This window comes from Xiphophorus couchianus, chromosome 4 (assembly GCF_001444195.1).
Source record: "Xiphophorus couchianus chromosome 4, X_couchianus-1.0, whole genome shotgun sequence".
Classification (NCBI taxonomy): Eukaryota; Metazoa; Chordata; class Actinopteri; order Cyprinodontiformes; family Poeciliidae; genus Xiphophorus; species Xiphophorus couchianus.
The window spans coordinates 17,603,787-17,628,865 of record NC_040231.1 but is presented as its reverse complement, the minus strand read 5'-3'; the positions used below and the strand labels follow the sequence as shown (position 1 = coordinate 17,628,865).

The 25,079-nt window shown below is 37.6% G+C and overlaps 2 protein-coding genes across 6 annotated transcripts in view; both read left to right on the top strand.

Annotated features, from left to right (window-relative positions):
* Positions 1–13,639, top strand: part of nfat5b (nuclear factor of activated T cells 5b) — a 37,190-nt gene extending 23,551 nt beyond the window's left edge. For all 4 annotated transcript variants that reach the window (XM_028014096.1, XM_028014098.1, XM_028014097.1 and 1 more), the window contains 10 exons: positions 859–1,045; positions 2,017–2,207; positions 2,563–2,735; positions 4,435–4,569; positions 4,663–4,715; positions 5,298–5,430; positions 6,191–6,277; positions 6,462–6,565; positions 6,782–8,675; positions 8,970–13,639. In XM_028014096.1, the coding sequence (XP_027869897.1) occupies positions 859–1,045; positions 2,017–2,207; positions 2,563–2,735; positions 4,435–4,569; positions 4,663–4,715; positions 5,298–5,430; positions 6,191–6,277; positions 6,462–6,565; positions 6,782–8,675; positions 8,970–9,211 (3,199 nt within the window). In that variant the 3' untranslated portion in view covers positions 9,212–13,639. The remainder of the gene's footprint in view (positions 1–858; positions 1,046–2,016; positions 2,208–2,562; positions 2,736–4,434; positions 4,570–4,662; positions 4,716–5,297; positions 5,431–6,190; positions 6,278–6,461; positions 6,566–6,781; positions 8,676–8,969) is intronic.
* Positions 13,640–16,012: 2,373 nt separating this feature from the next.
* kars1 (lysyl-tRNA synthetase 1) lies at positions 16,013–24,871 on the top strand. Of its 2 annotated transcripts, XM_028014064.1 has the most exons (15): positions 16,030–16,128; positions 16,741–16,908; positions 17,147–17,288; positions 18,728–18,893; positions 18,974–19,067; positions 19,159–19,345; positions 19,838–19,963; positions 20,152–20,271; positions 20,430–20,592; positions 21,833–22,006; positions 22,110–22,195; positions 22,271–22,356; positions 22,436–22,562; positions 22,690–22,833; positions 24,204–24,871. In XM_028014064.1, exons 2-15 carry the CDS (start codon positions 16,769–16,771, stop codon positions 24,276–24,278), a joined length of 1,830 nt encoding a protein of 609 aa, XP_027869865.1. In that variant the 5' UTR covers positions 16,030–16,128; positions 16,741–16,768; the 3' UTR covers positions 24,279–24,871. The 2 variants fall into 2 exon arrangements, with proteins under 2 accessions (XP_027869866.1, XP_027869865.1); XM_028014065.1 differs by lacking the exon at positions 16,741–16,908 and having other exon boundaries at positions 16,013–16,128.
* Positions 24,872–25,079: the final 208 nt, after the last annotated feature.

Sequence of the window (25,079 nt, the reverse complement as noted above, 5' to 3'; positions counted from 1 at the left end):
TTGGAGGCATCGCGTGGCTCATCCAAAAAAGATGACATGAACTTGTTAGTTACTTTGTCCATTGTATTAGCTGATATATTTTGAAAATCCGGTAGAAATGATGCACTAATCGAGTCATGTTTACGTAGAAACAAGGCACCGCAAGGCTTTGTTTGTGAGACTTGCTGTCACGTGGAATTTTCTAGGTCGGTTGTGGGCGGAGCTTGGTAAGGTCCATGACTCATATGTCATTCAGCATATGTTATTCTGCAAATAAAGTCAAGTGTTTCTTTTATTTAACTGACTTTATGAGGGTTTTTTTTAATCTAATGAACTGTGACAACAGGTATAATCAGGAAATGACACACTGACACTCACCAACAGATGGAAATCTGTAACAAACTTCTCTGGCACCTCATTTCCCACAACAGTTTGACTGAAGGAGAGCGGTTAGATCAGAAAGAAGGGAGGGGCAGGACACTGAAGTACAAACAATGGCGAATCACAGAGCCTCTCTCAAAGACCTAGGATAAGCAGAGCAGATTAAATAAACAGATAACTCTGAACATTTCAAGAGCTGAGGTTAGAATATGCTTGGCTGATGGAGGGCCTCTTAAATCTACATTGCTCAGAGCACCATGGCAACTTCAGAGCATTTCCACTGTTGTGGGAGGGAGACTACAACCACTGACTGATATCTGTATGTCTTTATATGTACATAGATATTTGATTTTAAGATGAGTCGTTTCATATCTTGACTTTTGTATGTTTTTAACAGTGTTGGAGATGCCTGGTAGGTTACATGTACAACAGTAGAGAAGAAATAAAATTTTAGAGCAAAAGAGTAACTGTTCCTGTCAAACTGTTATTCTGTTGCAGCACTGATCATTCTCAGACGACTAATCAGAAAGGAGGGACCCTTACAATGCAATTCCCATCGAAGTGTGAGGGAAAGGAGCTTAAAATCCTCGTCCAGCCAGAGACTCAGCATCGGGCCCGCTACCTGACCGAAGGAAGCAGAGGTTCTGTGAAGGACCGCACTCAGCAAGGTTTTCCCACTGTAAAGGTACCTGTACCGATAATATCAGTGTGTCTGTAATAATATTTGTAATGTAGTTTGTGCTTGATCATGTATCAGCTACATTAGATTTGTTCAGTGTCATAAATAGGCGTCATTACACACATTTGCATTTAAGATTACCGTGACAGTGTTTCTTTATATTCTCAGCATTCTCCGATTAATAAGTCACAGTAAAACTGCTGGGTCAGAATTAGGCCCCATTAACATAATACTTCACACCTAGTGAAGTATGTGTGAAGTACTTACTTCACTAGGTGTGAAGTAAGTACTTCACACTTTTATGTGAAGTACTTACCAAGACAATCGAAATAAAACCTTTTTTAAGTTGGAGGGAAAGTAAAGCTGTTTAAAATCCTGAAAGCCCGAAAAGAGGTAGGACTAATTAATGTTCTTACTCTTAATCACTTTAATTTGTCACCTTAGTATTCACGCCATTTCCTCAATAGATGTGAAAGCTGGATTAATCTGGTTGGTTCTTTATTGTTCTGTAAAAGGTCAATCCAGTTTAAAAATAGACAATTACAAGCAGAAGATATACAAAAGAAATAGGCTTTTTATAGGCTGACATATATACTGTATGAAGCTTCTTTACAAGAGTAGGTAACTTTAGGGTCTCTTACTTTGCCTTGCAAAAGTCTCCATTCACCTTTGATCTGTTCTTTGTTTTATTATGTTAAAACTGTAAAGTTTATTGTATTTTATGAAGATTTTATATGAGACACAAAACCAAGGCGTCAACAACTCTAACTATTTGATAAGGGATAGAGATTGTGTGTTAAATATCAGTATCAAGACCTAAATGCAAAACAGTCTGTAGTAGCACCTGAAAACTGATGTTAAGTGGCCCTATCATCCAATCTTGCTGAAGGACTGGAGAAAATATATCTGTGTTATTATTGTTGTTTTTTTTACCCAGAATACACAATCTAATCAAATACCTTTTTTGCCATTCACAGCTGGAGGGTGTGAGTGAGCCTGTGGTTCTTCAGGTGTTTGTTGGGAATGATGCCGGACGCGTAAAGCCGCATGGATTTTACCAAGCTTGCAGAGTTACTGGTCGCAACACCACTGCATGCAAAGAGGTTGATATTGATGGCACAACTGTGATTGAAGTGACCGTTGACCCAAGCACCAACATGACACTGGCGTATGTAGCAAATTAGCTATTAATTAGCAATGCATTTGTTTTGTGACAAATATTGTTCTAAAATCTGGTTGTTTTTTTTTTTCACTATTTTATTACACCGGAAAGTTTCCTATTTGAAGCAATTGTTTTTATGTGTTCAGCTGTACCTTTGGGAGTCAATAAATCTATTCTATAACTGGTTTGTGAGCTATAAGGTCCATGAATACCTCATTCATTCCCATGCATTGTAGCGACATGCTGATGAATTCATTCTTTCAAAGAGCTGTTAGTTTATTAAATACTTTAATGCTGTTATTGAGATTGGAAGTTGAAGCAAGTCCAACCAAACCTAAATTTATACAATGTTTATGCTTAGGGTCGACTGTGTTGGGATTTTAAAGCTCCGTAATGCTGACGTCGAGGCCCGTATTGGTGTGGCGGGGTCAAAGAAAAAGAGCACACGCGCTCGCTTGGTGTTTCGGGTCAACATCCCACGCTCAGACGGATCAGTTCTCACTCTGCAGACACCCTCATCTCCAATTCTCTGCAGTAAGTTGGTCTTCCTGTTTGCCTTTGTTAAAATACTTTTTATTTACAAGTTGAAAATGGGGTAATAGATCATTAGAAAAATGTGTAAATTACAGGCATACTATCAGATGGGTACATTACAAACAAATCAATTGAGCCATGAAAGAATCAAACTAGTTGAATTGGAGAAAAAGGATAGGTTGACCTAAAACCTACTTGGTTAATAATTACCATTGAGCCTGTTTAGGCCTTGTTTGTCAATTTTAATATAACCAGAGGTCAGTAGACGGTTCTCTTTTGGTGTTAGCATTCAGAGACAGTGCATGTCTATCCCATTAGATTGAGTTGTTTAATAGATGCCTGCAAAGTGAGGGTGTGGTCCGTTTTCACAAACAGGAAAGACGGATCAGCTCATGTGTGAATTTCAGACAACTGCTTTGAGGGTAGCAGGGAAGAAAAAGAGGTACAGGACTAAACAATAGAAGTCTGGAAGTCTGTTGTTTATGGAAGAGCTTGCATGCAAACTAGGGAAATGTCTTTCCACAAAACACAAAAAAGTAATTTCCTCTGGTTTATGATTGCATGTTCATGTACATGTGTGTGTGCACATGTTCATGGTTCACAGGAGTTAGATGTGTTGGAAGGTGGTTCTGCCAGCAATAAATAATCACGTGAAGCAAAAAAGAGAAAATAAACAAGGAAACAAGCAACTTTACTTGTTCCTAACTATGGATACCTTTTTTTTCTGGTTTGTATTTTCTTCTGAGTAAATAAGAACATATTTGCAAGTTATAAGATCTAAGTATTCAGAAGATTATTAAAAGCATAAAATCTATTAGAATATTGAGCTTATTCAAAAGTTTGTGTTTCTCTTTTTCCTTTTTAATGTGATTTCAGATCAAATAGTTTGGTGGGTCTGGTTGCATTGTAGATTAGCTTTGTAGAGGGGGGATGAAAGTTATGCTCCAGGGGAGCATAACTTGCATAACACACTTTGTTGAATTAATTTGATGATAAATAGTATCAAGTGTATGGATGGATGGATGGATGGATAGATGGATAGATAGATAGATAGAATCTTGTTGAAAATCATACTGTTAATTTGTTCTTTATACCCAGAAAAACCTGAGACAGACTAATTTTACAATTAGTTTTTTTTACAATTTTACAAAAACATTTCATATACTGCTACTTTCAGACATTTATCTCTAAATAATAAAAAAAGAATCGTAAACTGTCTTTGAATCGTAAACTGTCTTTGAAAACAACAATAATAATAATAATAATAATAATAATACAGACCTTTGGGCACTTAAATAACATAAAAACAACATTATATGTAGGAGAAAACATAAGATACAGAAACCCTTCAGCTGTGAGTTTGACAATGAGAAACAGCAACAGCATTTGACTGAGACCCCAAGAGTCTAAGGTCCAAATCCCCTGGTTGTTGAAATCATTCCTTAATAGTTTTTAACTAGCATAAAACCTGGTGTTACACATTTCTGCTTCTTTCCCAAATAAAAATCTGGCAATAATTAATCAGAAATGACACAAATCTCCCTTCTGAAGAGGCGAAAATCGGCTTAGATAAATGAAATCTTTGGCAAACCCTCCCCCACAGTCTTCTTTTTGCTGTGTTAGAGGTGAGAGGGCATTATTAGAAAAACGAAAAATCAATGAATCTCATCAGTGTTGTCTGTATTTTCCCTGTTTACAGCCCAGCCTGCAGGGCTGCCAGAGATACTGAAGAAGTCACTGCATACTGGTTCAGTAAGGGGTGGAGAGGAAGTTTTTATCATTGGCAAAAACTTTCTCAAAGACACTAAAGTCACCTTTCAAGAAAATGTTTCAGGTGAGAAAAAAACAACTTCATAGACTTTTTTTGTCAAGTTTAATTCAGTTTTGATATGTAACACTCAGTGAAAACAAATTCTCTCTGTTCCAGATGAGAAGTCGTGGAAGTCAGAGGCAGAAATCGACATGGAGCTGTTCCACCAGGTGAAAAGTTATTTTTGTTCTGTCGTTTTTCTGAATGATTAAAGGTAATTACAAGTGAAAAGATTGGATAGACAAGCTTCAACTCCAACATGTTTGGGCCTTTCAGATATAATCATCTTAAATGGCTTTTGGTTCAAAGGTGTCAGTAGTTTCATTGTGCTCTGACCTAATTACTCTCAGTCTCAGACACTCTGCTGAGTGTGTCTTAACCAGGATTAAACCTTTGCCCCTGAAAACGAAAGGATCAGTAATGCAGGAACTGACAAATCTGTAACATTTCTCCCTTTAACATTTATGCACATTTTGAAACTACAAAGCTGTGCATTTGACGTGCCTTTGTAGCAGAATACAGAGCAAGCAAACAAAGTTCAAGATACATTCAAGAATGCAGCCGCAGAATAGAGAAAGAATAATTTTGTTTCTTTTTCGTTTCTCATTAACTGACTGTTTTGGCTTGAAGCTACTTTCAGATTCATTTCTTGTATAGATTAAGCTTACTGTACTTTCTGTGACTTACTGTACTTTGAGACTCAGTTGGCTCATTTTAATTTATTTTTTAATTTTATATCTTTAACTTCCCAGAATCACCTGATTGTGAAGGTTCCCCCATATCAGAACCTGGCCATCTCCTCTCCTGTTTGTGTGGGGATCTACGTGGTGACAAACGCTGGCAGGTCCCATGATGTTCAGCCATTCACCTACACTCCAGATCCAGGTTTGTTCAGCTAAAGAAACAAGAGACTGTATATTATTAAGCCTTCCCCCTCCCCCAAAGTAAAACCTACATAGGCTTTACAACTAGTATTAAATAATGTGTCTTGAGTTTATGTTCAGACCTGTGGCCATTTAACTTTGCAACTTTTTTATAACACTCCCAGCTCCTGCAGTATTACTGTATTAGTATTACGCTAATACAGAACTAATATTTCTGTATAATTTTAATTTGCAATGGGCTACAGAGATGGTGTTTATTTCTGTTTGAATTTGATTGGAGTGTCTCATCTTTCATCAAATTCTTCAATTATGCATTCAAATTATTACTGATACTGGTTTTTCTGTTCTGTTCATTTATTTATACTTTTATTTTTATTTTTTTTAATTTCACCAAACTGAGTAACTAGCAACATATTATCCCTTTCTGGGATTAATAAAGTGCTGAGTCTTATTAAGGTGTTTCCTAATATTAGGCAACACTGCCACCTACAGTTTAGTGTGATGATTTTCAATAGATAGATAGCATTTATTGTCATTGAACAGAATTCAACGAAATTTCCATAGGTGTAATGCTCCTCTCCTTTTTGAAAGGCAAATCCCTATGTAGCACTGACATTTACCTAGTGTTTTACTAATTTCAAGGTTCCTTCTTGTAGCACAATGAAATATCTGAATAATAAGTTTTTAATATAAACAACAAATCTCTGTTAATCATGTTCTAATTAGCTACTGTCACTGTCTATTATCTTGTTTTATTTTAGACAATCTTGCAGTACAAAATGAAATTCCTGTAAAGAAAGAGAATCCCTCTCCAGTGAAGACCTGTTCTTATGATGAGCAACTCAAAGGTTAGTAGTCCTTTTTATTAAAATTATAACCGTATCATTGTTGCTTTATGCCTGTCGAGATATTTTTTAAAATATTTTTAAGTTCAATACTTAGTGAAAAGGGTTTTAATTGTCTCTTTTTCTTTATTTTGATTACAAAAAGCATCTAAATTAACATTTGGCATCCATCCTGTTACTCCTACAGCTGTAGATAGTGCCTTGATGCCTTCAATGTTGCCTTTAGTGAAGAGAGAAGATGTCACCCCAATGGAAGTGACAAACAACCTTCAGGCCTCTGGAGTATTTAAGGTGAATTACTGAGCCATAAACTGCTTTTGTATATTGAAGTTAATATATGCTCTGTTTGATCCACGTTTTTGGTGGCTTGGTTTAGTTTGCTTTGTACTTTACTGCACCGAACAGCTTATTTTTGTGAACGATGTTTTAGAAATTAGATTCCGCATTTATAATAACACATGACTTAAAACCCCTAACTTGTGCTTTTGTCGCTTTGTGTTTCACCAGAACGGTGATCTTCGCTCACCCCAGCCGACCCAAGATGTAGCAGCAGCACATCTAAATAAAAGCTTAGTTTTCAGCAATAGCTTACCTCAGCCTGCAGGCGATCCAGATGAAACCCAGGCTGCTGCTTTTACCAATGTCGATCCGTTAAGCACCATCCAAAAGCAGAATATTGCTCCCAGCAGCTCATTCCCTTTGCCTGCAGAGTCTCTTCTCCCACAAGGCTCCCAGCAGTTCCTTTTAGAGTCCAGAGACGGTCTGATGCGAGAGAGGTCCGGCAGCGCTTCTGGAGGAGTTGGCAGGCTGTGTGTTGAACCGGCACCCCCACCACCACAGCCACAGCTGCAGCTCTACCCTCCAGATGAAGTGGCTCAGCTGGAGGAAGCTGTGAGACAACTTAAAGCTAAGGGATACTGTAACTTACCAATTCAGGCTGACAACTCGATAACCAAACAGCAGCAGCAACAAATCCAACACCAGCAACAGATCCAAAATCAGCAGATTCAGCAGCAACAGCAGCAACAAATTCAACAACAGCAACAGCACATCCAGCACCAGCAACAGATCCAAACTCAACAGATTCAGCAGCAACAACAGCAGCAAATCCAACAGCAGCAGCAACAGCAGCAGGTTTTGGAGAACTTGCAGCAACAACTGTTCCAGTCTCAGATCCAGATGCAGTGTGGCATGTTTCAGGATGCTGCCCAGGCTGAGAACGCAGACCTTCAAGGTTCCCCATCAGGAGTGGTGACCAACCAGACATCACTTTACCCATCGGATCAACAGCAACAGCAGCAGAATCAGCAGCAGCAAGCTGCCCTTTTTCAGCAGGCGAACGACCTTTGTTCCATGCAGACCAGCTTCCTCCAGCAGACCGCCACCCATCCCTCACCAACCATGTTCCACAATCCCAGTCCTCTGGCTGAGACGCAAGATTCACAGGCATCAATGTATCAGAAGGCTTCCCAGGAGCAAGTCCAGGCCGCGCTGTTCCAGAGCACCATGACAGTGCTGCAGTCTCAGGAGCAACAGCAATCCCCCACTGGGCTTTTCCTTCCCCAAACACCCCTGTCCACCCAGCTTACAACTGGTGGTTCTCAGCAGCAGCAACAACAACAACAGCAGCAGCAGCAGCAACAGCAGCAGCTGGCCTTCCTTAATGCTCTACAATCCTCCTCTCCTGAACCGCAGTCAGTATTTCAGACCCAGGCCCAGATATCCCCCATGCAGCAGAGAAGCCCCATGGAGCAGCAGCAGTCGCCACAGCCTCCGCCGCTCACACAGCCGCCCCAGCAGCCAGCCATGTTTCAGAGCATCTCCCCCCATTCCTCTCCAAACACTCTCTCTCCAGGCCAGCAGCAACAACAGCAGGCAGGCTTAATGTTCTGTAACAACAACCTGTCCACACAACCACAGGCCCCTAACCTCATTTTTACCAGTCCAGGCCAAATGCCTCCTCTCACCACCAGCAGTCTAGTTTCCCAGGAGTCCCAAAGCCCGTCTCAGCTGTTTTCCCAAGACAATATGGTGGGTGTCAATCAGCAGAATCAGCCTGAGCCCATGGCCTTAGGGAATCCCACCAATTCACCACAGCAAGTCATGTTTCAGGAGCAGCAGCCAATGCAGTTAGGCAGCACCCCCAACAACCACTCTGAGCAGCCAGTGAGTCTCTTCATCCCTCCATCCAACATGCCTCCCATGCAGGGGGGGATGGCTGTTCCCGAGCTCACTCAGTCAGCCATGTTTGCCTCCCAGAACGGCGTGGGAAACCTTCCGACCACCACCTCCTCTCCTGTCCAGCAGCCAGGAAGCTTGTTCCAGCACGCTGTGAGCGGGAGCATCAGTCAACCCAGCCAGCCTCAGCAGCCGGGCCTTTTCATCTTCGGGATGCAGAATGGTAAGGATGTTATAAACAAGGTGAACTCCTGTCAAAACCGATGAGTTAATAGATCAACAAGTATTTTTAATCAATAGTTGTACAAAGTAGCATCACTTTAAATGATGCTGTTAAATGAACCATAGAATGTAATCTTCGTGAATAGGGATGGTTATGTTTTTATGAGAGAAATAATACATTTTCTAAGGTATTTATCATGTCTGTTTGGCAGATGGATATAACAACAATATTTATTTTTCATTTAATTATAATATATGGTTATTTTGTTTTGAATTTTTCTGTCCCTTCTTGCAGGATGTGGCCAGCTGATGAACAGCCCTGGAAACACAGTTTCAGATCAGATCATAGCAATCAGCCAGTCGGGTCAGAACCAGCAGGAGAGCGAGGCTCACATCCAGTCCCTGCTCAGCCAGTCTCTGTCCCAGTCTGGGACAACCGCACAGGGCAGCATGGAGGTCTCTCAAAGCATGGAGAAGATCAATGACCTGCTAGTCAGCCTGCATGAATCAGGCGGCACCCTCACGCGTTCATTCTAAATGCCACAGAAGCTCATGAGCTTGTTTTATTTTTTGCCGAAGAAATCTGGAAAATTGTTAAACACTAAGAAAAGGTCCAAGTGTTAATGCCTGATTACTGCATGCAGGTCTGCTCCTGCACCGCAGAAGATGTATTCAAACAGCTGACGGCCTTTGCTCAGCTGGTCTCTTCAGACAAAAATAATAACGACCAATGTAGATAACGGTGACTTCGAAGACAAACTGGATCATTTCTTTTATATGCAGATACATAACCCAGGATTTAGGAATGGGTTGACGGTGACCAAGTTAACATCTTTTCATATCTCTCACAAAAACTGGCTAATTCACTTTTACTGAAACTTGTGTAAGTAGTGACTAACTCCTGAAGAGTCTGAAAAGAGAAGTGGAACTCAAATCTTTTTCTTTCACTTTCTCTCTGAAAAGACTGTGAACTTGTCAGGCCTGATAATCAGAGAACTTGGTTTTCAATGTAAATAGGTAGAATGTGATGTTATCTATAGCATGCTCCAGTTTTGTTTTTCTGTGTCTTGTAAAATGTCTCCTAAGGCGTTAGAGGTTTCTGTGAAAAAAAATGGGGTTTTTTTCTACTTCTTATTCTTGCCGTTATATTGCATGAAAGACGGACCATTTGGTATAGCACATGGTTTTAGACATTGTGTGGCATGTTTGGCTGTTCTAGTAGCTACTGTTTGAAATGGTGCAGATAGTTTGCAAAAACAAAAGGTCTATAGAGGGAGAGAAAGCGAAGAAAAATGAAGTTCAAGAACTGTAGAAATGAACATAAGAGGTTTAATGTAATTTGGTTATTATTTTGCAGTTTGAAGCAGTGGGCTTGAACCTGTTGATAGCAATAAATTTAATCTAGATCTCTGAAATGCCAGAAAAGGAGATTTTGATTTTATTTATAATGCGATAAATAAGCTTTTTAGGTGCTACATAGATATATTCATTAATAAATCTACATAAATTATGTATTGTATTTGACTGGGTTCATGCTAAAGATTTGTCAAAACAGTGAAGATGGTTAAACTGAGATATATTTGTAAATATTAAATATTTTATTTATTTTAACATATTATCTCTATCAACATGTGAGCCAGGATGCAGATACACCAACACTGCAGTCTGTTAAAATGTTCTGGTTCATGTGACAAATCCAGGTTACAGCCTATGTTAAAAATCATTGATGATGTTGCTCTTTAATCACTCCTTTTTTAAAGAGTGCTGCAGACTCATTAGGAAGGGTGAATTTTTTTTATGTCCATATATTGTGTCTTCATTTCCTAGGTTAAAAACAAGGCAGCATTTGTGAGGAAAATCAAATGAGCAAAAAATAAAAAAATCCTTTAAAATATAATATTTTTTTTAATCTTTATGATCATACAGCTGTGCATCAAATTACCAGCTACTTTGTTGCTATTGATTACCAGAAATCTTAATGTATTAGTTTTTGAAATTAGATTAAAATAAATTAAACAAATAAATTCTGTTCACATAATTATTTTCATTTTTCAGTTATATATTATCAAAATATACATCTAGAGTAGAGCATTAACTTAGTGCATCGTTACTTTCAGTTTAATGGTTGGAAGGTGGGTTTTTTCAGTGTCAGTGTCTGAACTAGAGTAGTATTCATAAACCAGTTAGAAATGAGCCAGTTTTGTAGAAATGTTGACTTTAGTGATTGCTTAGGAGGAGAAATGTGTCTACAGCTGAGCATCTCGCACAGATCATTGTAATAATATTCAGAAATTGTGCATGTTGAAGCTTTACAGACCTCATGTTGTTTTCTCTGCTGGTGGTCTGTGACTTCAACACCAAAGTTTGATCTTTGTGTACATCCTGATAAAGTGCCAGTTTTATGGCTCATTAAGGTTTTTATTGTCTTCTTTCTTTTCACTAATTGTCTGTTTAGCATTTACCTCCTGACATTCCAAAATGCATTTTGTCCTGATGCTACACTTTACAGTTTTTGTTTTTGTTTTTTCTAATAAAGACAAAACAGTTTGTAGTCTGTAGTTTTACGTAAGTGCATGCACAAACAAGAGACGGGTCTCTTATAATTGTAATTATCCTTTCTTTTTTTCTTGTGTTCAGTGTACATGTTGAAACTAATGCATTAAGACCGTTACACTTAGTATTCACTTTAAAATCCCAAACAGCTGTTGTTTTAGGATGGAGTTGATGTAAACATTAGCAATGTGATTTGCGGAGCGATGGAGTGCAGCTGTGTGTAGTGTGATCAATTTGGGTGTGTGTTTTTTTTTTTTTAAGGGACCTTTCTCTAGAAGGAAACATGACTTGGGAGAGGAGAGCTTTCTAGCTTTCTTCAACTTGTAAAATAGAAAAACTAATATTTCCAACGCTCCATATTTATGATTTTCTGTTGCTTTTGTTTTTAGAGAGATAATTATAAAACATATGTTAACTTTTTTTTATCACTGTAGTAGGTATTCATCTTAACAGAGAAATATATCTTAATTTATTTGCGCATTGGTGGTTCGTAGAATTGCTCTGCAGTCATGGTAATTTTTCCTTCTAGCTATATTGATGAATGTTATTTTTTTCCCCCACCCAAATCTGCTCATTGCTGTACCACCTGGGAGAGCCCTGCACTGGGACCAGTCTGCTGCCGAGGAGGAAGTGACCTCATTCTGCTGTGACTAAAGTGAATGTCGCTTTGCTGCACTCCAACCGGTTATCTAATCCTGTTGGAGCTCAAAAATGACTATAACCAGCTCAGTAAAACCAATGTTTACTGACTTGCTCTTAATCTATGTTACTCTCTGTTTAGAAGTTTTTATTAAGCAGAGATGAATGTTTTTACTCTACTGTCCACGGATCAGGATATTTATACCAACTGTAACTTTTCCAAATTCTCCAAAGCGCCTGAAGTTCATACTGTTGTTTCTGCAGCTGTTACTAAACTTGGGAAAATCTCAGATGGAAAATTAAGGGTGAACCATCTTGTGCTGCTGGTGGTTGTGCCTTTTTTTTAGGGAGAGTGAAATGCTTTATATACTATGAATGATGACCATACAGCTTACTGTGCACAGTTGCTCCTGTATATACTTCTCAATGTACATATAACATGTGTCCCCTAGACTTTCCTGACCAAACAGTTTTTAGCCAGGCAATATGGCACCATGCTGTCAGACCAAGAAATTTCAGTATTCAATATGAATGTACTGCTCGTTTTGTGAATCGTGGATGGGAAAAAAAAAAATCTTCCTTATATCCAGAATGTTTTAAGTGAACATAGTGAAGAGGTAATTACTTTTTTGAAATTACAGTTTTCTCATTTGTGTATGTCTGACTTTTATTACAGTCTTTGCTAAGTTATGGAAAAGAGGGAGATTTTTTTTGTTAAAGTTCTCATTTTTATCTGTTCTTTGCATTTGAAGTTTTATTTTTACATTTAATTTAATATTGACAAACTAAGTCAAAGTTAATCTATCATTACATATTCACCCGTAAATATACTGAAAACACTGCACAGATTGCACACCCAGCCTGAGGAGAGATAACTGTAGCAGCGGGGTTGAATTGTTGCTGTTGCCTTTTAGAGTCTGATTAAATACTCAACTATAATTTTAAGCCATAACACCAAAAGTGTGCTTAGAATGTTTGACAGTTTTTGTAGTTGCTATAAATTTGTCGTTAACTCTACTGGCGCTTCTCATATGCATCTGTCCTGTTTATACTAAAATTAAACAAAAATGGATTGCACTTATGGCAACTAACATAAATGCAGACACATTTTCTCCGAAACTGCTATGCAGTTGATTTACATTAATTTTAGATCTGTTTAAAACAACAAGTATAGCCCTCTGTGTTTAAACCACAGATGACAAGCTAAAGTAGGTATTCTATTATTTATGTTGCTTTTTTAAAAATGTCCTTATGGTATGATTGAAGCACAATGTTATTTCTTCTCTCAACAGTGATCAAAGTTTTGAGGGGGGGTTTTAATGCTCGTTTTCAGTAGGGAAAAAGTGACAAGTTGTTTGCTTTGTTAATTACCATCTTGCTTATGGGGTTTATATGAATATGTGTTTGTTAGTTGGTCTTGCTGTTTACTGGAACAGTGGTTTCTTTGAGACCATCTGATTATTGTCTCACGTTTTCCTGTAGGTAAAAATTAAAATCTGGGCTTATCAAAGTTGTTATAAAGGAAACACAGACAAAAAAAAATCAAAATATGTAGTTCTGAAATTTTATTTTGGTACTTCTTTGCAAATTCTGTAAACCAGATCAAACCATTCTTGTAGTAAACAGCTTGGAAAATTTTCTTTTTAATCATCAGAGCAACTGTCAATCATCATTCATTAGGGGAAAATCTGTTTATATTTGGAGTTTGTTTTTGTTACTTTTATTGTCTTGCGATTTTGTAAACTTACTGCTAATTAAACTAGTATACTTTAATCATTAGTGGTGTTTTATTTTATCTGTAATACTGAATGACATTTTGTGGAAGTTATCCTGCGACAAGTAATAATTTCAATATTCAGTTCTGGGTCAATTTGATCTTATTTCATTTGCATATAAACAACAGAAGAAAATACCAGCCAAAGGAAAACACAGGAGCGACTTCAAGTCTTAACTACTTTTGGATATAAAATCTAAGCTAGGGTTTAATAACAAATAAATGTTTCGTACTGCAGCAACACAGTATCATATCAATATTTTCAAAAGTTAATGGCTAAATTAGACCTTGATTGATTGATGTTTCCAATATTTGTTTAACTGCAATTATATTATACTGGCAAGAAGCTGTAGAGAGTAGAGACCCCCTGCATCTCCTGATTATTGGCGACTTCTTCGGTTTGGAGATATTTTTCCCACTTACATCAGTTGACCAGTAGGTGGTGGTGTGTGACACGTTAAGGTCCTACGAAGTGTCTATACCACCCCATAACAAACACACCATTTGTGTGAAAAGGAAAATGCTGGTGTTGTTGTCTCATTAGGATTAATGAATACCAAATAACCAGATTACAAGTGGAGTCCAGTGGAGTTGGATGTCACGCAGTTTGTTACTGACTCACTGCTTAATTACTCTGTTATTTCATATTTGACCTTGCAGTCTGTCAAACTTTGAAATCAGGAGGTGTATTGTGAACATTCCCTTGGTCAGTGTAGATTTTTATTTTGTAATTGTCTTTAGAGCAAATTCCTACTCAATATTGGTTATAAATCAAATCGCCTGCTGTACAAGACTGACATAAGCAGACTACCTGAAGAAACTGTGGGGTCAAGTTATTCTATTAATGGGGTTTTTCTTCCTGACGACATGGGCATATTCTGACATGGGACAATTCCAGGATTCATTGGACTCAGATTGTGAAAGAGTGGTTCAGGAGCATGAGGTATCTTTCTCACATTTGATTGACCACCCCCGAGTCTGAACCTTAACCCCTTTCAGAATCTTTGGGTTGTGCTGGCTCAAACTTTGATCTTGGTGAAAAATAAATGGAAATAGAAACATTATATATATATATATATATGGGGGGGAGGTGTTTTGGCAAAAAGAACAAAATCCCCCATCAAGATCAAGATGGTGTGACTTTAAACTTGATCATGATTTTATGGACTGAGGAACAGTGTTGATCTTGGTTTCTATAATAATAAAAACCCACTCGTTACTTATTTTCAGATTTCTTTAAGATTAAACTAATTTGTATTTAAACATTTTAAGTATTTCAATGTATTCCTCATACCATGCTCAAGACCTCATGGGATTTGGAAAGAGGAACAAAATGTTGTGGAGCCTCTGCCTGATGCAACAGCAAAGCAATCAGCATTTTTTTTTATTGTGTGAGTGTGCCTTTCATCAGTACTTTCGGTATGACATTTGAAATTTTTTTATGTTTGAGATGGTCATGAATGTGCTCATAAAATGTGTATCATTTTAAAAACAGAAAAGAGAGTTTTCTCTTTTATTCTATTGTATGCTTTTACATAGCATTACATTCCAAAATAAAAGCTCAGAATCACTTTTGAAAAAAGTATAAGTTAGCTACATTTATTTTTGAGGAAATTTTAGGGATGTCAGTAAGTGCAGCTCAGCTGACTTTTAATTACATTTTTTTGTAGTGTGAGATGAACTTCTTTGGAGGATTTTTTAAATAAGTGGTGTTCATAATTTTGGAAGGGTAGTAAAATAATTAACTGTCCTTTGAAGTCTTTGGCAGACTTTACTTGACCCACCTATTTAGAGATGGTTGCTGGTTTTTGTGGAGATCCCCACTTTATTTTGACTTGACATTACTTTAAGTGAAAGTTAAATTGAAACTGAATGTTAATTCTGGTTATTAGGTTCTTACTTACCAATTCTCATCACATATTTTCTGAAGTACCTGTACTTTCACTTTCATGTGTCACATGATTTAATTGTGATAAAATTGTGTTATAAAACCTGCAATACTAATAAACACATTGTTTTGGTTCTTTTTAGAGTTATTTTGTATACTAATTAAGAAAACAGTACTCAAAGTTGGGAAAACAGGGATCTTTTCAAGTTTTTTTTTAAGATTTGTGTTATGTTTATGGTTTATGTTTAAAGATGTGTTTATGTGTTCAGTATGATGCAATGAAATACTTAAATGTTGAAACATCTTGCTTAAACTGTTATGTTGGCAGGGCATAATACAGTAGATTTTTTTATTAAAACATATTTCAACATAAGGTTCATTTTATATTGTTTATAATTTTTACTGATTTACTATGGGTTCATATCTCTCTTTTATTTTTAATATGCTAGTTTCCGATATTCCCCTAAACGCACCATCAAGCTTTCCTTTATCTGCTGCGCACGCGTAGGACGCACTTTCAGACCAGCTCGCTCTTTCTGCGCGCAGCATCAAGAACATGGCTGACGTGACAGCGGTGGGGGAAGAGAAACTCAGCAAAAAGTGAGCATATCTCCTTACTGCCAAGCTTTTTAAGCTTTAGATACTTCCTAATCTGTAGTCTATTCTTCAAGGTTGTTGCTCTTTCGTTAACAAGACCCGCTTTAATTTTGCTATACGAAATCTTGTGACATCTAAATGAAGGTCCCATATGGAGGCACGCTACAAGACCCACACATCCCATATTTAAGTTCGCTGCTCCTTCTGGTAGCTGTAGTCCTCTACGGTGACGTAATAAAGTCTCTGTCGGTAGTTTGGCGAACAGAAAAAACTACAAAATTTATTTCCGGTCTTCAACATGTTGCCGGATTCTACATTCTCCCGTAAAAATTAGATTTATAATAGTTCTTGTCGCTAACTTGTTTGTATAAAACGTGGACACAACCTATAAACTACGCCAATTCCGTTTTAAGGATCTTGTATCTATAATATATATTTTTGCATATTATTATTATTATTATTTATTGTTGTTGCTATTACCGTTATTATTATTGTCGTTGTTACTCTGAGGTCTTGAGTTGTAGAATTTAGTTTTGCTTTTAGTTTTCCCCTTTCTGGTGAGCAAGCACGGCCGTTGATGCTCCCCTCTGTCTTTGCATGTATATGTTTTCTCAGGTCTGTCTGCTGACTGTGGTAGCTCAGCATGCTGTGTCTGGTCAGGGCTGCCAGGCAGCAGCTGTGTCAAGCCTTTGCTGTCAGAGGACAGTGGTTAAAATATGCATCCCCGTGTTCAGCTGCAGCCCCGGCTCAGTTTCACGCAATACGATGGAGAGGTGACAAAAGGTTGGTGGCTTTTCCGTTCCTGTGTGAGAAACAACCAACCTTTTGTCATCAAACTAGATATGGTCTCCCTTGTAACTATTCCTCTTGCTCTCCTTTAATAGTCGACATCACACTACAGTAAAAAGCAAAGGGACATCGTATTGTTGCTGTTATGTTAGTGAACATGCTTTTCTTTTTTTAAAGGGCTGGAAATCTTTCTAGAAAGTCTGGTTCATTTATTGTGTTTGTATTCTTTCAGTGAGCTGAAGAGACGAATGAAAGCTGATAAGAAAGCGGCTGAGAAAGAATCAAAAGGAAAGGATTTGGGGGAACAAACTGATTCCAATAATGCCAATGCACAAAATGCCAGTGCCCTGGATGATGAGACACTCGATCCCAATGTAAGATGGTCACAAATCACCATTAAATATGCATTTAGTATGTTTCCTTTTACAAGCATGTTTATTTGTTTTGATATTAGTCAAAAAATTCTTAAACTGGGTGTGTACTTCTGAAATTGAAACTGAAAGAAACGAAGTCAATCGATGCGAGTTTAGACAAATATATGCAATAATCTGTCCTTCAGGCACTCTGTTTAAAGATGAAGATAACTTCATTTCATTTTTTTTAAATACCAAATTTGCTAAGACAGTTTTTGGACAACCAGTCCCTATGAATATATTTGTAAATCACATTTTTTGATGAAATCCCTGCCCCACAATGTCAACATATTTTTAACTAAAAAGTGTCCTAATCAGGTGAATAAGGTATAAAATTTAGAAGGTTTAATAGAGTTCCATGTTTTTAAGTGATCAATCAAGAATAACAACTACCCTGTGTTCTATTTGTTTTACCTATTTTTGTTAAAATATGTATCTATCTTGAAATTAAGACCTTGTGTTTCAGTGTCCTTACCTGTACAGTTAAGGTTTGATTTAAAAAAATAAAATAAACAAGAAGTTAAGGAAAACCAAATAACTCCTGGCTTTCAAACAGTTGCCAAATATTAAGATAACAAATATAAGCTTCTGCTTTCTGTCTGCACTGCATTGCCCGTTGTGTCTCTGCTATATGATTATTATCACCTTCACAACTATTTTGTTTTGTTTTGTTTTTTAAAATAAGCAAATATGAAAGTGATAATGGTCACCATGACAAACACTCATTCCACTTGGCATTGAGACTATTTTCATGCTCATAGAACATCCTGTAAGTTGTTTTACTGACATTTTCAAAACATGAATTATCTTAAGCTTGGGGTGGTTGTTTTATTACTTTCATTGTGAGAACATATTTCTCTCCTGTGTGCCAGAAGTGATAACATGGGTGTGCTTAAGCAAGCCCAACTAAAAAAGAAACTGAACGAATCTAAGCTAAGTTCTGTTATTGAAGATCTATTCAAATATATTAGCTCATTCTTTATTTAACATTTTTACATGTTTAAAAAAAGAACAAAAAGCCTTTGATAATACACACCACTGCATCGAGAGTATTTTCTTTACAGGGATAGATCATCTTGTAAACTATTTTAATTACGTTTTTTCTAAATATGAAATATTTGAAACTCACAGTGGATATTTTAGGCTTATATTGAAGCAATAATTTTTATACTAAATTTTTAAACTCTTCCAAATAAGAAGAAATGGGGGGGGGGAAAATAGAACTTCCTGCAGACAAACCAGATAATTCAAATATGCAACTAAATGCTACTTATTTTGTCATTATCTCAACATAATGATGTGTACAGCCTGTAGAGATTTACAAGCAATGTACAGGGAGCAGGTCAGAACTTTCCTAAAGAACATGCTTCAGGCTGGCTAATAACATACTTGTGTAACAGCAATACTTCAAGATCCGCACCCAGGCCATCCAGGAGTTGAAGGGCACAGCTGAGGACCCGTACCCACACAAATACCATATAGACTTGTCGCTTACAGACTTCATTCAGAAATACAACCACCTGCAACCTGGGGACCAACTGAGCGATGTTGTTCTCGCTGTGTCAGGTACCAGGAAGACTTTATGATCTTATCCTTTCCTAAGTAAACCAGCCTCATACCCTTTGTTAAACTTAAATATTTGGCAGGCCGAGTTCACGCCAAGAGGGCGTCTGGTGCCAAGCTGATCTTCTACGACCTGCGTGGTGAAGGAGTTAAGCTGCAGGTCATGGCAAACTCAAGGTATGGCAACTGGAGCTTTCATTGAGTGAGATTGTGGATTTGTTTGACAACATTAACCTCACTTCTTTGCCTTTTTGGGTTATTCTGGCAGGAACTACAAGTCTGAAGAAGCGTTTGTGGCCATCAACAACAAGCTGCGGCGTGGCGACATCATTGGTGTCCGTGGAAATCCTGGAAAGACCAAGAAGGGGGAGCTGAGCATCATTCCCATCGAGATGACCCTGCTGTCACCATGTTTGCACATGTTGCCCCATCTCCACTTTGGCCTCAAAGATAAGGTAATTTACAACATACTAGTCCTGAACACTGCTGAGTATGAAACTTGTGTCTCCCTCTTTGCAACACATGTGTGATGGGAAAATTTCTACCATCCTACTATAGTGTTATTGTATATGTAGTTAAATATGTTTGCAGTAGTTTAGTATTTAGACCTGCTTAGAAACAGAATCTGAGTTGTGATGGATTTATTTTATACACCACATAAACAGCTTTTTTCTCACTTCTCTCAAGTTTGAAAGACATTAATATTTTACGTTTCTTTGCAGTTTTCCATTTAGCTTCCAACACTCCACAGTTTCTTCACTTTGCAGCAGTATCAATAAAATGCCATAAGATCTGACATTTCTCCTTGTTAAAACTAGTGGTGACGACAAAAAAGCGCCGAAGCTCATCATTGTTTAAAGTCTCAGAAAACATGAGGGTACTTGACTTTCCTCTACCACCAGAGACTAATCAAGTCTGTGGGTGTGTGATTTTTATTTCTCTTAAAGGAAACTCGATTCCGCCAGCGCTACTTGGATTTGATTCTCAACGACTATGTGAGGCAGAAGTTCTTAACTCGAGCCAAAATCATCACATATCTGCGAAGCTTCCTCGACCAGATGGGCTTCCTGGAGGTCAGTAGTGTTTTGGGTTTTAGAAGTTGGTTGTGCCACACAGCTAACCTGCTAAACCACATATCACAGTCTAAAGCTTTGCTGGGTTTTAAAAAACGAAAAAAACAAAAACATTTGTTCAGACTTTTCTTTGTCACTTCCTACATTTCAGGCAGCAGTGTTAACCTGCTGTCCTTATCTTAACTCAGATTGAGACACCAATGATGAACATTATTCCTGGAGGAGCAGTGGCCCGTCCTTTCGTTACCTACCACAATGAGCTGGACATGAACCTCTTCATGAGGATTGCCCCTGAGCTTTACCACAAGGTAAAATGCTGTGAAAACTCAGAATTCTCTTTTAAAAAGTGACTTTCACAATAACCACTTTCAGGAGGTTTGGTGAAAATTAAAAGTTAAAAGCTTCCATTCTTGTTTTTGAGCAGTGGAGCTTTTTGTGCATTCTGTGCTTCATGTTTTCTTCATAGATGCTGGTGGTTGGTGGCCTGGACAGGGTGTATGAGATCGGTCGTCAGTTCAGGAACGAAGGAATCGACCTCACTCACAATCCAGAGTTCACCACCTGTGAATTCTACATGGCATATGCTGATTACCATGACTTGATGGAAATCACAGAGAAACTGCTTTCTGGTAACTGCAAGGCCTTTTTGACAAAATTGTTTCTTCAGAGTTTTTATTAAGAAAGACTGGATTTTTCCCCACTCTATTATCTTTAGTATCTGGAACCATTAAAATATACTTAAAGTGAGAAAATTGAAATGAGTGCAAGTCTATTAACAAGTTAGAAATATCATTGCTGTGAATGGCTCTTAAATATATAGCATTCTACCAAAGATTGCATCCAAGCAGTGATTTTGCTCTACTTGACGAGATAGCTGAAAAACGTATCGCAATACAAGGTTTTCATATCAGTCTATTGAAAATGTATTATTTTTTGTTTTAAATATCTGAAATGCAGCTAAACTGGTGCTGTGACCTTTCCTCTTCTGCTGTTCAATTTTCTCCTTTCGCTCCACTGTGTTCTTTTTATTTTTAACCAGTCAGGAGGCACAGTGGCAAAACCCTAAACTGCTGCTGTGCAAGTTGCTCCACAGGTTGTTGCTAACCAAAGCGTGAGTGAGTTAGTTGATGCCAAAAATCTTGCTCAGCTAGAAATGATGGGTTGAACTGCTAAAGTCTTTTCTCTAGTTACGTCTCCCAGAATGCTGTGTGGTTCTGTGTTGAAGTTCAGTGAAATTATTCAACATTTTTATCAGACACATTATCTATTGAAACTAATCACATGTCCATTGTGATGCATTATTGATTTATTGTCCAACACTACTTGACGGCATGAAATATTTGAGATTGAAGCTGTTGGAACATGTCATAGGTCCTGTCTGACTACCAATAAACTTGAAGATTAATCGGTTTTTAACTTAAATAAGTTAAGTTCTCTACTGCAGGTTCTATATTACTGTTAACTTCTTCACGTAACTCCTCTTTAATTGGTCTGAACCAAGAATTTTAAACTTTATGCAATTGAGTCATTTGACAACACCTACTATAATCCATACTGGCCAACCTGACTGATTTAATAAGTAGAATTATCTACACATTTTGTGACGGAGTATATGGGGGCAGTGCAGCAAAACATGAAGTACAAATTTTTGATGCTTAAAATTGTTGTCTAATGCTGGTTCTCAAGGGCAACATTTTCAATATTTCTCTGGTTCCTCACAACTGAATCAGATGAATGGTTCGCTGCCAGGTCTTGGTGGGTCTTTTAATACTCACTTATTGTTGTCCCATAGATCTCATGGATCATCTCAGACACAGACATGCCATAAAACATTTGTCCCCCGTCCCAATGATTCTATGATTATTTCAGGAATGGTGAAGCACATCACCGGAGGATACAAGGTGACTTACCATCCTGATGGTCCAGAGGGCCAGGCCTATGAGGTTGACTTCACTCCTCCATTTAAAAGAGTGAGCATGACACACGATCTGGAGAAGATCATGGGAGTTAAATTCCCTCCAACGGACAGCTACGACTCCGACGGTATGGAGATGTACAAACAGCTGCCTCAGAAAAATATTATCCAAAGCTGTTCTATCATTTAGTTGACTCAGTTTCTGATAAAGAATCATCATTTGTTTTTCAGAGACCCGCAAATTCTTCGACGATTTGTGTGCCCAAAAAGGTGTTGAGTGTCCTCCACCCAGGACCACTGCCCGCCTCCTTGACAAGGTGCGCTGTGATTAAACTTTATTAATCTGGGTGTTTGTCATTATGTTACTAATGTTTTTGTTCCTTGTTCTGCAGTTGGTTGGAGATTTTCTTGAGGTCACATGCATCAGTCCAACTTTCATCTGTGATCACCCTCAAATCATGAGCCCCTTGGCAAAATGGTAAGAAGCATCAAGCTATTCATTCTACTATTGAATTGCAGAGCTGAGGTTCTCACTGTGACACTTTACTCCATTTCAGGCACAGATCAGAAAAAGGTCTAACTGAGCGTTTTGAGCTTTTTGTCATGAAAAAGGAAATTTGCAACGCCTACACAGAGTTGAACGATCCAATCAGACAGAGGGAGCTTTTTGAGCAGCAAGCCAAGGTCTGTGTGGACTGTTTTGTTTTTTTTTGTTTTTTTTTAATTATACATTAGCACATTGACTTGCTATAGAACGATTTTCATTCTGTACTCTTGCTCCATACTGACTCTGTAACGTGATTCTTTTTAGGCAAAAGCTGAGGGTGACGATGAAGCCATGTTCATTGATGAGACCTTCTGCACAGCACTGGAATACGGTCTGCCTCCGACTGCTGGCTGGGGGATGGGCATCGACCGTCTCACCATGTTCCTCACCGACTCAAACAACATCAAGGTAACATTGCTCTAAACAACTAATAATCATAACTGGGCAAACTTGTTTTGTGTAATCCAGATTTAATCAACTTAAAATTAAAAAATATAGTATACTGCTAACAACACAAGTAGAATACTGCTGATTGTGACTGTTTCTCTATTCATAAAATCACAATATTGTTGAAAGTGTGTAGTTTGTGTGAATTTTATTAGTTATGAATAGATTTTTTTTTTTTACCCTCATTTTTGAGATATTTCATCATTCTGATGGAATCAGTTAATGAAAACATTATAGTAAATGCTGTAAGGTTGGTGTCTGGGGAGAAAAAAGCATTAATGTGACAATAACTCTTCAATATAATCTCAGAACCTTGAAATTAAAATATAGTTTTGGGATGTTGTTAGGTCTATTACCTGATATTCTCACTGGATAAAAATAACACAGAGAGAATGTTGAATTTCTTACAATTGAACGGAGAACTCTGCCCAGGGACAACTCCTTGTCTCTGTCTCCGGACCAGTTCTAACGTGCTCCTTTGCAATTGCATATTTATTACGGTTTAAGTTACAAATCAATTGCATAGAAGGTGCGGAAAACAGAAAACACAGCTGTCAACACAGAGTCTCTTCTTAAACAATGGTGTCATCCTGCATTTCCAGTTCCCGAGATTCTCTGGGTCATAAACTTCAGTTCTTGTATCCCTCTAGGATATAAAACTTTGACCCTTAGTCTTTGATGTTCTCTCCTGTTAGGTGTCACTCTTATCTCCAGGCCATCTGTCTCCCAATTCGGCTTGCTTCCTGCTGCTAAAGGCACACACACTCTGGGAGCAGACATCGATTCTCACAGTCCTTAAAGTCTCCTAATCTTTAATATTTATATTTGTATTTATCTAAAAACCTAACAGATGTTTTTATAAATTATGTGTTATGTTAATCAATGATTGCCGGTGTGTGTGTGACATATCCAAGAAAAACGTAATACAGCTACATGATACTGGAGATCTTCAACTAAACCACAGAGTGAACTTGGATGGATGACCTTTTATTTGATCTTTTTTTTTTTTTTTTTTAGTGGTCATTCATCGTTAATTAATTTACTCTAATAAATTTAAAACTAAGAGCTTAAGTTTATTTCTTTCTGTTTTGTAAGAGCTAAACTGTAGACGTTTTGAGTTAAAATTATTCTAATAGAGAAAATCATGGATATATAGGAAAAAATGTTTTTCATTTTTCAGTTTCAGGTGGTTTAAAATAGTTTGTTGCTAATATGTTGGTATAAATAATTTTCCAGGCTGTGGTTTCACTCAGAGATGACTCCCAAGCATCATCAGGGGAAATGTGTTCTAGTTCATGTACAATCTAAATATAATATTTAACCTTTTACAGGAGGTGTTGCTGTTCCCAGCCATGAAACCCGACGACAATAAGAAGTCTGCTCCCTCTGAGGAAACTTCTTCCTAAGGTCATGACCTGTGATCCCTCCAGCTGCTTCATCTCTGCAGGAGTCCATATGAAGTATTGGTCTTTACCTCACCTTGGACACCAGCAGAGTCTGCAAATTTTGTTTTAGTTGTGTTGGTTTGTTAAACATTGGAGCTTATTGGTCAGGGATTCATATGGCTGACTGGTATTGGCTTTGTTTATTGTTTTATTTTATTTTGTCTGCTCATCACACCGGTTGAATCCTCAGTGCTTGAAAGAAGGTTTTAACTCTTTGCTGTCCAAATCGTAAATATTTGAAATTCAATCAGGAAATGATCAGGAAGTCATTTGATCTGTTATGTCCAAATCTGGTGTTACTTTTATGCATATTCTGAGTTACTGAGGGAATCTTTCATTCTGAATACCAATATACCAAAAATAATATGGATTCACATCTGAACAACAACAACTCAAACCCTGATGTTTGAAGTGTCCTCTGTATATTCATGTCATTTTTAACTGATCTGCTTGTATTCCTTGTCTAAGATTTTTCATGTTGGCTTCCTTAAATTCAATGCCTGTCTGCCAAGAAAAAGAAATTCTGGGTTTGAATAAAGTACAATTGAATCAGCTTTGTTTTGTTCTATTCCTACAACTTCTAAGATATTTATTTTTGACAAATGTATAAATGACTTGAATTCTTGTGGAATCAATCTGCTCTGTATTTATATCAATGGAAATGACCTAGGTAAAATATTAAGAAATATTAAGTGTTATCATTTTTAATATTTGATATGAAAAAGATGTCAGAGAAGGGCTTACAGTACAGCTGTGACCAAA